The 13,474-nt window shown below is 34.6% G+C and overlaps 1 protein-coding gene across 2 annotated transcripts in view; it reads right to left on the reverse strand.

Annotated features, from left to right (window-relative positions):
- LOC133558614 (zinc finger protein GLIS2-like) overlaps positions 1 to 13,474 on the reverse strand; it is an 81,976-nt gene that overhangs the window by 20,837 nt on the left and 47,665 nt on the right. The window contains exon 2 of one of the 2 annotated variants that reach the window (XM_061909861.1): positions 6,054 to 6,238. In XM_061909861.1, coding sequence (XP_061765845.1) covers positions 6,054 to 6,216 — 163 coding nt within the window. In that variant the 5' untranslated portion in view covers positions 6,217 to 6,238. Of the gene's footprint in view, positions 1 to 6,053; positions 6,242 to 13,474 lie in introns of both variants that reach the window. The other variant, XM_061909860.1, reaches the window with a different exon arrangement.

Genomic DNA, 13,474 nt, shown 5'->3' on the forward strand with positions numbered 1-13,474 from the left:
CTTCTCAGAATATTACAGTACAACTTTATTCTTGTAACATTATGCCATTTACTCACAAAATACTTTATTACTGCGTTATTTATTTAACCTATTCCACTTTTTTCTCAAAATACTGTATTACAACTTTATTGTGTAACAATATTCCACTTTCTTTTCACAGTATTGCAACTTAATTCTTGTAACAATATTCCACTTTCTTACAGAATGTTAAATTACACATTTATTCTTGTAACATTACGCCACTGTATTCCCAAAACACTTTATTTCAGCGTTAATCTTGTAACACTGTTTCACTTTCTTCTTAAAGATTCCTCACAATATTTGTGTATTTATTCTTGAAATATAAAAACTTGATTCTGGGTACTTTCTTCTTGTAAGGCAATCTTATTATTCTCAAAATTATCTGCTTTTTTCTTTTCACAGTATTGCAAATTTATTCTTGTAACAATAGTCCATTTTTTTCTCCAAAAATTTCAATACAACTTTATTCTGTTTTTTAAGCAATGTTGTATAACGTTATTCTTTTAACATATTCTACTTTCTTCTCAAAAAACTGTATTACAACATTATTGTGTAACAATATACCACTTTCTTATCACAGTATTGCAACTTTATTCTTGTAACAATACTCAATTTTCTTCTGAGATTATTACAATACAACTTTATTCTTGTAACATTATGCCACTTATTCAGAAAATACTTTATTACTGCGTTATTCATTTAACATATTCCACTTTTTTCTCAAAATGCTGTATTACAACTTTATTGTGTAACAATATTCCACTTTCTTTTCACAGTATTGCAACTTAATTCTTGTAACAATATTCCACTTTCGTACAGAATATTAAATTACACATTTATTCTTGTAACATTACGCCAATTTATTCCCAAAACACTTTATTTCAGCGTTAATCTTGTAACACTGTTTCACTGTCTTCTTAAAGATTCCTCACAATATTTGTGTATTTATTCTTGAAATATAAAAACTTGATTCTGGGTACTTTTTTCTTGTAATGCAATCTTATTATTCTCAAAAATATCTGCTTTTTTCTTTTCACAGTATTGCAACTTTATTCTTGTAACAATAGTCCATTTTTTTCTCCAAAAATTTCAATACAACTTTATTCTGTTTTTTAAGCAATGTTGTATAACGTTATTCTTTTAACATATTCTACTTTCTTCTCAAAAAACTGTATTACAACATTATTGTGTAACAATATACCACTTTCTTATCACAGTATTGCAACTTTATTCTTGAAACAATACTCAATTTTCTTCTGAGATTATTACAATACAACTTTATTCTTGTAACATTATGCCACTTATTCAGAAAATACTTTATTACTGCGTTATTCATTTAACATATTCCACTTTTTTCTCAAAATGCTGTATTACAACTTTATTGTGTAACAATATCCCACTATCTTTTCACTGTATTGCAACATTATTATTGTAGCAATGTTCCACATTCTTTTCAAAATACTGCATTACAACTTTATTCTTGTAACATTATGCCACTTAATTATCAAAATACTTTATAACTGTGTTATTCTTGTAACACTATTCCACTTTTTTCTAAAAATAATGTTGTATAACGTTATTTTTTTAACATATTCCATTTTCTTCTCAAAAAATGTATTACAACATTGTGTAACAATATACCACTTTCTTATCACAGTATTGCAACTTTATTCTTTTAACAATACTTAATTTTCTTCTGAGATTATTACAATACAACTTTATTATTGTAACATTATGCCACTTATTCATAAAATATGTTAGTCCTTGTTTATCATTTGTGCAACATTATGCCACTTATTCTCAAAACACCTTATTACTGCGTTATTCTTTTAACATGTTCCACTTTCTTCTCAAAATACTGTATTACAACTTTATTGTGTAACAATATTCCACTTTCTTTTCACAGTACTGCAACATTACTATTGTAGCAACGTTCCACGTTCTTCTCAGAATACGGCATTATAACTTTATTCTTGTAACATTATGCCATTTGATTCTCAAAATACTTTATTACAGCGTTATTATTGCAACATTATTCCACCTTCTTTTTCAAAGATTTCTCACAATATGTGTGTATTTATTCTTGAAATATAAAAACTTGATTCTAGGTACTTTTTTCTTATAATGCCATCTTAATATTCTCCCAAAAATATTTGGGGGGAAAAAAAAGACTCTACTAACCTAATATTAAAAACAGTTTTTAAATAATGGAATGGATTAAGTAAAGAAGTTAAACATTGTACTAATATGATCCAGTTTAAGAGGTTGTTCAAATTAATAGTGCTTACAAAATACAAAGAAGAAGAACTATGAGAAATACTTTCAACCTTATTAAAATAAGATATTCTTCATCTCAGTATGTTAATAATGACTGACCTAATTCCATAATACAAAACTGTCGTATTACTCATTCACGGATGTCATTTTACTATAAGAAGGTCCGTAAATGAATGTATATATTTGTAAACACTCTGAAGTGGGAACGGGGTAGGATTAAATAAGCTTTGCTTCTTCCTACTCCTTTTCGGACATGATGTAAATAGAAATGATATGAAATTGTGTGATGTATTATGCTGGAAGTGTGGTCATGTTCCAAATAAACTAAAAGAAATAAAGAAAAGAAAGTTTTTGTATAAATACACAACTTTATCCTCATGATATCCATATTATTTCTTCTGTTATTAGATAGATAGATAGAAATTTATTGATTCCTTCAGGAGAATTCCTTCAGGAAAATTAAAAATTATGACTTCATAATACAAAAGTTTTTCTCTTCTCGTAACATTTACAACTTATTTTAATACGTCAATTTTTTTTCTCTTAATATTACACATTTTTCTTGTCGTATTATGAGTTCATTCTCATAACGATAAAATATATTTAAAAAAATAAACGTTATTCTCGTAATATTCTGACCTAAGGTCCTCATGACACTACGTTATTTTTTGACATATTAGCAGAGATGGGTAGAGTAGCCAGAAATTGTACTCAAGTAAGAGTACTGTTACTTTAGAGATTTATTACTCAAGTAAAAGTAAGGAGTAGTCACCCAAATATTTACTTAAGTTAAAGTAAAAACTATGTTGTGAAAAAACTACTCAAGTATTGAGTAACTGATGAGTAGCCTGTTCGTTTAATAATGACGGCAACAAGTAATGCACAAAAACATAAAAATAGCAATGAACAAATTCAGAGCCAGGAATATCTCTTAAGCAACTAAAACAATGATATATATTAAATAATATATATTTGGTTTTACACTGTATTGAAAAAAAATTGAAAATGAATTTTACCTTTGCAACCTCATTATACTTGTTACGCCGGTTCGGTATCGTGGTACCGGGTTCGATTCCCTCGAGGATGTGTCAAGTGAACACAGCCAATGTAAGATATACACAATTTATTTAAATAACAAAAAGAGCTATATAACAAAAATGCTGGAGCTATTAGAATAAAACAAACAAAGGAAGCTAGCATAATAGCTAGGATATAGGATATATAGAAATAAACTGGCACGTAGGCACATAAAACAGTAAAACAAAACCTTCAGCATGAGAACTGGAATGAACAATGAATGGCTAGCGTGAAAAGCTTAGCGAGAATATACATACTTGAGAGTATTGCAGGCGTAACTCGTTGCGTGAAAAGCAAATCATGAACCCAGGCTGAACAAACAAAAGAGGACGGCTTATAAAGTGACGGTGATTATCTGTAGCAGGTGTGCGGGGGCTGTGAGCAGCAGGTGAACTGATGAGTAACCATGGTAATGACTAAACAGGAAGTATGAGGGTAGAACGACGGAGTGAATAAAAATGCAACAAACCATAATATGGGAAGATCGGAGTACGAATCTTAACAATACTATTGGCTAAGTTTTATATTCATAAATGTAAGTTTCTCAATAACCGAAATAACCGACCTCTTTTTGTGCCTTTAAAAAAGATTTAGAACTCTACATTAAAACACTCTACCTCTAACAACCAAAAAGCTGTGAAAATGATGAAGCTGTGTTCCAAATTTAAGTTATTTACTGAGATTGAGTGAGCCTATGGCTTTGCACTTTGTTTATTTTATATGTATATATTTTTTGCATTCTATTTTAGTTACTTTGAATTAACAACTCCCTGGTGCTGTTTTGTACAGTTTTTATACTGTTTTGTACTGTTTTTGTACTTACTTTGATTATTATTTTCACCTGTTTGTAAATGTTGGAATTTATCAATAAAGGTTTATAAAGAAAAAAGTGCAGTTAACCATGTGACCGCCTGGCTCTGTTTGATTGGTGAAACGGAGTCAAACGTCACCAGTGACTGCATTTGATTGGTGAAATGCAGGCATGTTATAGATCCTACTTTGAAGGTCTGTCTGACAGACCAAACAAAGCGTGCATTAACAGATCGATAAAAATCAGTAGCGAGTAGCGAGCTGAATGTAGATAAATGGAGTGGAGTAAAAGTAGCGTTTCTTCTCTATAAATATACTCAAGTAAAAGTAAAAGTATGTTGCATTAAAGGCCTACTGAAACCCACTACTACCCACCACGCAGTCTGATAGTTTATACATCAATGATGAAATATTAACATTGCAACACATGCCAATACGGCCTTTTTAGTTTACTAAATTGCAATTTTAAATTTCCCGGGAGTTTCTTCTTGAAAACGTCGCGGAATGATGAAGTGTACGCGTGACGTCACTGACTGTTAGGAAGTATGAGCGCTGCGCACACACAGCTAAAAGTCGTCTGCTTTAACCGCATAATTACACAGTATTTTGGACATCTGTGTTGCTGAATCTTTTGCAATTTGTTCAATTAATATTGGAGAAGTCAAAGTAGAAAGATGGAGTTGGGAAGCTTTAGCCTTTAGCCACACAAACACACGGTGATTCCTTGTTTAAAATTCCCTAAGGGGAAACTTTACTATGGATCAGAGCGGTCAAGCGAACATGGATCCTGACCGAATGTCAACCAGCAGGTTTCGGTGAGAAAATTGTGGTAAAAAGTCGCTTCTTACCGGAGATCAGCTGACCTTGCCCCGTCCATAAAGCTGCCGTCGACTTCCCTGAGACATTGACGATAACACACCCGTGGACACACCCCTCCGACTATCAGGTACTATTAAACTCACTAAAACACTAGCAACACAATAGAAAGATAAGGGATTTCCCAGAATTATCCTAGTAAATGTGTCTAAAAATATCTGAATCTGTCCCAAAATGCAATCACGTTTTTTTTTTGTTTTGTTTTTTCTCGTCCGTCGCTATCAATATCCTCAAACACGAATCTTTCATCCTTGCTCAAATTAATGGGGAAATTGTCCTTTTCTCGGTCCGAATAGCTGTTTTTGTTGGAGGCTCCCATTAAAAACAATGTGAATATGTGAGGAGCCATCAACATGTGACGTCATCGTCTGCGACTTCCGGTAAAGGCAGGGATTTTCTGTTAGCGACCGAAAGTTGCGAACTTTATCGTGGATGTTCTCTACTAAAACCTTCCAGCAAAAATATGGCAATATCGCAAAATGATCAAGTATGACATATAGAATGTACCTGCTATCCCCGTTTAAATAGGAAAATCTCATTTCAGTAGGCCTTTAAAAGTACTTTTAGAAGTACAATTTATCCCAAAAGTTACTCAAGTAGATATAACGGAGTAAATGTTACTACCCACCTCTGCATATTAGGACTTAATTTGACGGAACAATGCGTCTATATTGGTGTGACACTCGCCAAAGTGGTTAGCAGGAGCAGAATTAACACCACAAAGTTTGCCATTCAGTCCGCACAGACGCTGCTAAGTGATTTTCGCTGAGGCCTCTTTAAGTCGGTGGGAGTCACGCTTGTCTTGTTGCGAGACAAACCAGGGGAGGACAATGTGAGGACACAACACACTGAGGGCTTTGAGCGGAGGAGCACAGGGGACGCACTGAGGGTTGCATTAGGAGGCTAATCAGGCTAATGTGTGCGGTGTGGCATCACGGGTCCCGATGAGGACGCCGTGGATGGACAATGGCGGCAATGTTGTCAAGGCTTACCTGGGGACGACGGCGGGGACGGGAAAGTGGTGTAGATAAGACGAGGGCGTGTGGCGCTGAGGGGCGCGCAGATGGAGGATGACGTCCTCTTCCCCAGTCTGAGGGGACAACGCGTCCTCCCGGAGGGAAGCTTCAGGTCCAGCGGCTCGTCCGAGGAGAGCATGTCGCCTTCGATGTCCGCGACACTGCTGGGGAGGACAGCACACATAACTTAAATCCTTGTAAAAAAAGCTCTTTTAACACAGATCGAATGCAAAATTGCTGCACTATAAACACATGTCGAAACACAAACTAATGTCCACTCCTCAGGAGGATGTTACAGTTGGTAACTTCTTTTTACACTTGTGTCACAGCTGAGACCAGGGGTCGGGAAGCTTTATGGCTGAAATAGCCCTGAAAGCCAAATATTTTAAAATGCATTTCCGTGAGAGCCATATCATATTTTTTTAACACTGAATAGAATAGAATAGAATAGACTTTATTGTCATTATATTTGTATATAACGAGATTAAAGACTCCAACTTAAGGTGCGGTTGTGGGAACAAAAATGGGGTAAAATAAATAACACAAGAGGTAATAAAGGAAAACCTAACAATTGAAATAAACAGACTACTAGCAAATAAAAATAACAAGCAATCCTGTACAACGGTGGTCCCCAACCTTTTTGTTTCCGCAGACCGGTCAACGCTTGATAATTAGTCCCGCGGCCCGGGCGGGGGGTCCTTTTTTTTATTATTATTATTTTTATTTTTTTCTTGTCATGAAAAAGGGAGGTTTTTGTGTTTGGTGCACTAATTGTAAGTGCATATTGTGTTTTTTATGTTGATTTAATAAATTTAAAAAAAAAACAATTTTTTTTGTTTGTTTCTTTTCTAATAAAAATGAATAAAAAATTATTCTGCGGCCCGGTACCAATCGGTACCCGATTCCCGGGTGCGGCCCGGTGGTTGGGGACCACTGCTGTACAACATACAAAACACTATAGAAATACAAAATACTGTACAATATACAGAACAAGACAAGAGTACCGAAGTAATAATACAACTAAATGCGTGCATTTTTTAAGTAAAACCAACATTTTTAGAGTATAATAAGTCTCTAATTCTTTTTTAATAACATTGTTATTGCTTGAACAGGTGCGGTAGAAAACGGATGGATGGATTAAAATGCATGAGAATGTTTTATATTTTGAACGTTATTTTTAATATCGTGATTACCAGCGGAATTATTCATTACTTATCGTGTTAAGCAATGTCAGCTAAGGTTTATCTGGGAGCCAGATGCAGCCATAGGTTCCCTACCCCTGGCTTAGACTGTTCAAATGTGTTTAAAATCTGACTTTTAAGGGTATTTTAGACTCAAATCAGAGTGTATGATTTTTGTATTGACAGTGGTTAACTTATGTGTACACTTGTGTCACAGTTAAGGCTGTTGAAATGTGTTGAAAGAGGATTTTTAGGGTGTTTATAGTCTAAAAGGTTTTTTTTTATGATTAATGGTTTACTTCTTTTTGCACGTGTCACAGTTAATAATGTTAAAATGTGCTGAAAGAGGATTTTTAGGGTATTTATAGTCTAGAAGGGTTTTTTATGATTAATGGTTGACTTCTTTTAGCACGTGTCACAGTAAATAATGTTAAAATGTGTTGAAAGACAAATTTTAGGGTATTTATAGTCTGAAGGTTTTTTTTTTATGATTAATGGTTTACTTCTTTTTGCACTTTAAGGGAATTTTAGGCTAAGTTCTAAGTGTAGCGTTTTTATGTTACCAATGGTTAACTTCTGTTTACACTAGTATAAGATTTAAGATGATTTTAATTATGATTTTATACGTTTATAGCACATTTAAGGCTGTTAAAATGTGTTGAAAGAGAAATTTTAGGGTATTTATAGTCTGAAGGTTTTTTTTTATGATTAATGATTTACTTCGTTTTGCACTTGGGTCACAGTTAATAATGTTAAAATGTGTCAAATGCTGACTATTAAGGATATTTTAGGCTAAAATTCATGGTAGAAGGTTTTTATGTTTACAGTGGTTAACTTCTTTTAACACTCGTGTGATATTTATTAATGTTAAAATGTCTTGAAAGAGGAATTTTAGGGTATTTATAGCCTAAAGGGATTTTTATGATTAATGGTTTACTTCTTTTTGCACTTGTGTCACAGATATTAATGTTACAATGTTTTTCTATTGATGACTATTAAGGATATTTTAGTCTAAAATTCAGTGTGGAATGTTTTTATGTTTATAATGGTTAACTTCTTTTAACACTTGTGTGATATTTAAGAATGCTAAAGTGGGCTAAAAGAGGAATTTTAAGGTATTTTTAGGCAAAAATCTGAGTGATTTGTGTTAAAATAAGTATTTAAAGGGCATTTTACATTAAATTCCAAGTGTAGCGTTTTATGTTAGCAGTGGTTAACTTCTTTTTATGCTTGTATCAGAGTTAAGATACTTTTAGTAAGTTAAAAGAGGACTTTTAGGGCTATTTTTACACCAGAGCCGGCGTCGAGGGTTTTAATGTGTACAAGGTTATAGCTTGGAATGTGTCAAACGCTGACTTTTAAGGGTATTTTAGGCTAAAATTCATGGTGGAAGTTGTTTATGTTTACAGTGGTTAACTTCTTTTACCACTTGTGTGATAGTTAAGAATGATAAAGTGGGTTAACAGAGGACTTTTGAGGGATTTTTTAGGCTATAATCTGAGTGGAGGGTTTTTATGTCTACAGTGATTAACTTTTATTTTACACTTGTGTCACAGCTAAGACTTAAATTGTATTAAAATAAGTATTTTAAAAGCATTTTAGGCTAAATTCCAAGTGTAGCGTTTTTATGTGTACAGTGGTTAACTTTTTTATACACTTGTGGCACAGATAAGGATGTAAAAATGTGTTGAAAGAGGAAGTTTAAGGGTATTTATCGTCTAAAATGTTTTTTTTTTCATAATTAATGGTTTACTTCCTTTTGCACTTGTGTCACAGTTAAGAATGTAAAATGTGTCAAACGCTGATTTTTAGGGGTAATTTAGGCTAAAATTCATGGTGGAAGGTTTGTATGTTTACAGGGGCTAACTTCTTTTACCACTTGTGTGATATTTAAGGATGCTAAAGTGGGTTAAAAGAGGAATTTTATGGGTATTTTTAGGCTAAAAATCTGAGTGGAGGCTTTTCATATCTACAGTGGTTAACTTGTTTTTACACTTGTGTCACAGTTAAGAATGTTAAAATGTGTCAAATACTGACTTCAAAGGGTATTTTAGACTAAAATTCATGGTGGAAGTTTTTTTTGTTTACAGCGGTTAACTTCCTTTAACACTTGTTTAAGAATGCTAAAGTGGGTTAAAATAGGAATTTTAAGGGTATTTTTCAGCTAAAATCTGAGTGGAGTCTTTTTACACTTGTGTAACAGCTAAGCCTTAAATTGTATTAAAAAAAAGTATTTTAAAGGCATTTTAGGCTAAATTCCATGTGTAGCGTTTTTAATATTGTAAAATGGATTCAACTTGTGAGAGTATTTTAGGCTAAAAATCATGGTGGAAGATTTTTATGTTTACAGTAGTTAACTTCCTCTATCACTTGTTTGACATTTAAGAATGCTAAAGTGGGTTTGAAGAGGAATTTTAAGGATATTTTTAGGCTAAAAACTGAGTGGAGGCTTTTTACACTTGTGTCACAGCTTAAACTTAAATTGGGTTAAAAAAGTATTTTAAGGGAATTTTAGGCTAAATTCCAAGTGTAGCGTGTTTATGTTAGCAGTGGTTAACTTCTTTTTACACTTTTAGTGAAGTAAAATATAACTTTTAGTGGTATTTTTACGTGTTAAAGGTTGGGCTGAGAATGTGTCAAACGCTGACTTTCAAGGGTATTTTAGGCTAAAATTCATGGTGGGAGGTTTTTATGTTTACAGTGGTTAACTTCTTTTACCACTTGTGTGATATTTAAGAATGCTAAAGTGGGTTGGCAGAGGACTTTGGAGGATATTTTAGGCTACGATCTGAGTGGAGGCTCTTCATGTCTACAGTGATCCACTTTTTTTTTCACACTTGTGTCACAGCTAAGACTTAAATCGTATTAAAGTAAGTATTTTAAGGGCATTTTAGGCTAAATTCGAAGTGTAGCATTTTTAATATTGTAAAATGGATTCAAAGGGGACTTGTAAGAGTATTGTAGGCTAAAAATCATGGTGGAAGATTTTTATGTTTACAGTGGTTAACTTCTTGTATCACTTGTGTGACATTTAAGAATGCTAAAGTGGGTTAGAAGAGGAATTTTAAGGGTATTTTAGGCTAGAAATCATGGTGGAAGATTTTTATATTTATAGTGATTAACTTCTTTTACCACTTTTGTGATATTTAAGAATGCTAAAGTGGGTTAAAAGAGGAATTTTAAGGGTATTTTTAGGCAAAAAACTGAGTGGAGGCTTTTTACACTTGTGTCACAGCTAAGACTTAAATCGGGTTTTTATGATAGCAATGGTTAACTTCTGTTTACACTTGTATTAGAGTTAAGATACTTTTAAATAGTTAAACTACAGTGGTTAACTTTTTTATACATTTGAGGCACATTTAAGGCTGTTCAAATGTGTTGAAGGAAGAATTTTAAGGCTATCTAAAAGTTTTTTTTAATGATTAATGGTTTACTTCTTTTTGTATTTGTGTCACAGTTAATAATATTAAAATGTGTCGAACGCTGATTTTAAGGGTATTTTAGGTTAAAAACCATGGCGGAAGGTTTTTATGTTTACAGGGGTTAACTTCTTTTACCACTTGTGTGATATTTAGGAATGCTAAAGTGGGTTAACAGAGAACTTTTTAGGGTATTTTTAGGCTAAAATTTAAGTGGGGGCTTTTCATGTTGACAGTGGTTAACTGTGTTACCATAATTTTTTTATTGGATTTTTGGTGAGTTAAAGCAATCAGAGCGGAAGTCTTTACATATTATTTCGTCTTTTTTCAGCTTTGGATCCTCTACGAAGCGTCAGAGCGTGAGCACGTCATAACCATTCCTGACTTTACAAGCTAAAAGCTAGTTTTCCGTTCCAAGCCATGTGATACTCTGGAGCGAAAAAGCAGCTCTGTGACTCAAGAGCAGGAATTCTTGTTGGGCCGAGTGACTCAAAAGCCAGTAATGTGCTTCTCGGGGCACTTGGGGGGTGGGGGGGAGAAAAACACTGCGGGAGAAAGAAGTGAACGTGCGAGGAAATGCGCAACAGCTGCAGCGACGCAACACGTGCGCGTTATTTCGAAGTGTAAAAATTCTGCAGCCCGTCGTTTGCGTCCACTGGTGTTTGTGATGTGGACTGAACAGGCCGACTAACTGGACGCCTAACAGCTCCTGGCCTCAACTTTCCACTAGCGTGCAAGTCACGGTAATTTCCCCGCCAGAAGCTGGTGTGTTTGCGTGCGCGCTGTGACGGCTTCAGCGACAGTAAGGAAAACAGTATGAGAAATAGTTTCTCTTTGTTTTTGTGTGGCTTTTTTTTTTTTTTAAGACGGTCCGTCACAAGGGTGACACATACAGTCCCAGCAGACACAAGACATTGAAACAACATTGAGAACTTAGGTCCTGACGTTGAGAAACTCAAACCAAACGTTGAAACAACATGCTTTTTAACAACGTTTATTCAATGTTGGTTTCTGACGTTGATTTGACCCTTGAAATGTGGTCATTTCCCAACAAACAACGTGGGTACGACGTTAGATTAGATAGATTAAATAGTACTTTATTTATTCTTTCAGGAGCCGTCCTTCAGGAAAATAAAAATGTTCAGCACAATCCCATTCGAGATCAGACAAACGTTACAGGGAGACAGAACAGGATCGCTGACGGGTCTGCCGGCTTCCAGCGCCCCTTACAAAAAAGATGAGATACAGGTAATGGGAGAAATGGGAGAAAAAAATAGAAGATTTAAATAAAATCAAAAAATCGGTCTAAGCCTGGGCCCCTGGAGAGGGGGTCCAGACTGAGGCCAAGGGGAAAAACAACAACAACTCATAGCCAAAGAACACGACAAACATCAAAGATCAAAGGACATGAAAGATTTTTAAGCAGCGGATACAACCAGCCACTTCTACATACAGCTAGGAATAAAAAGTCAAAGAAACATATACACTGTGGTGGCCTCTGCGGTGTTCCACGCCATCGTCCGCTGGGGTGGATGGAGCATGGCCAGAGACAGGAGCAGACCCAACAAAGCAACCAAGACAGCCGACTCCACTCTCGGCCGCCAACCAACTCTCGGCCAGTGTCCAGTCCGAAGTGTCTAAAGGCCAGTGTCCGTTAGACACCTATGTTGTCTCAATTTACAAATACGACTATTTTGGAATGTTGTTTCAAAGTCAGTTTTAAAGGACATGTATGTATAATCAATGTCTAGTGCCTGCTGGGGTACCTCTCAAAAATGAGTGCAGTTCTATAGAAATGACGGTATACCACAGTGGTTGAATCCAGAAATGTAATGATCACCATTTTTTTTTGTTTTGTTTGTTTTTGTTATTGTTTACACACTCAGGAAATAAATCCCTGGACTGGTGTCGTCCCGATACCGATATTTTGGTACTGGTGCCAAAATTATTTCGATATATTTTGGTACTTTGCGATACTTTCCTAAATAAAGCGGACCACAAAAAATTGCATTACTGGCTTTATTTTAACAAAAAATCTTACGGTACATTAAACATATGTTTCTTATTGCAAGTTTGTCCTTAAATAAAATAGTGAACGTACAAGACAACTTGTCTTTTAGTAGTAAGTAAGCAAACATAGGCTCCTAATTAGTCTGCTGACATATGCAGTAACATATTGTGTCATTTTCCATTCTATCATTTTGTCAAAATTATTAAGGCTGTCTTGTCCCTAATACAAGGCCATTCAACTGGCAAACCCGGGGCCAATTCTGGCCTGGGAATGACACTATAGGTTCACTTGGGATACAAACATGTTTGCAGCAAATTCCTAAAAACACTAGAGTGCTTGATTGATTGATTGATTGAAACTTTTATTAGTAGATTGCACAGTACAGTACATATTCCGTACAATTGCCCAGTAACTGGTAACACCCCAATAAGTTTTTCAATTTGTTTAAGTCGGGGTCCACGTAGAGGAATTTGGATTACCGTGGACAAGTGTTGTCCCGATACCAATATTTTGGTAGCGGAACCAAAATTATTTCGATACTTTTTGGTACTTTTCTAGTTAAAGGGGACCACAAAAAATTGCATTATTGGCTTTATTTTAACAAAATTGGGACCACCCTAATTTTCACAGATTTCACCACCAGGGGTGCTAATGAGACATTCTCTATTACAGTGGTTCTCAACCTTTTTTCAGTGATGTACCCCTTGTGAACTTTTTTTTAATTCAAGTACCCCCTAACCAGAGCAAAGCATTTTTGGTTGAAAAAAAAGAGATAAAGAAGTAAAA

This window comes from Nerophis ophidion, linkage group LG01 (assembly GCF_033978795.1).
Source record: "Nerophis ophidion isolate RoL-2023_Sa linkage group LG01, RoL_Noph_v1.0, whole genome shotgun sequence".
Lineage (NCBI taxonomy): Eukaryota > Metazoa > Chordata > Actinopteri > Syngnathiformes > Syngnathidae > Nerophis > Nerophis ophidion.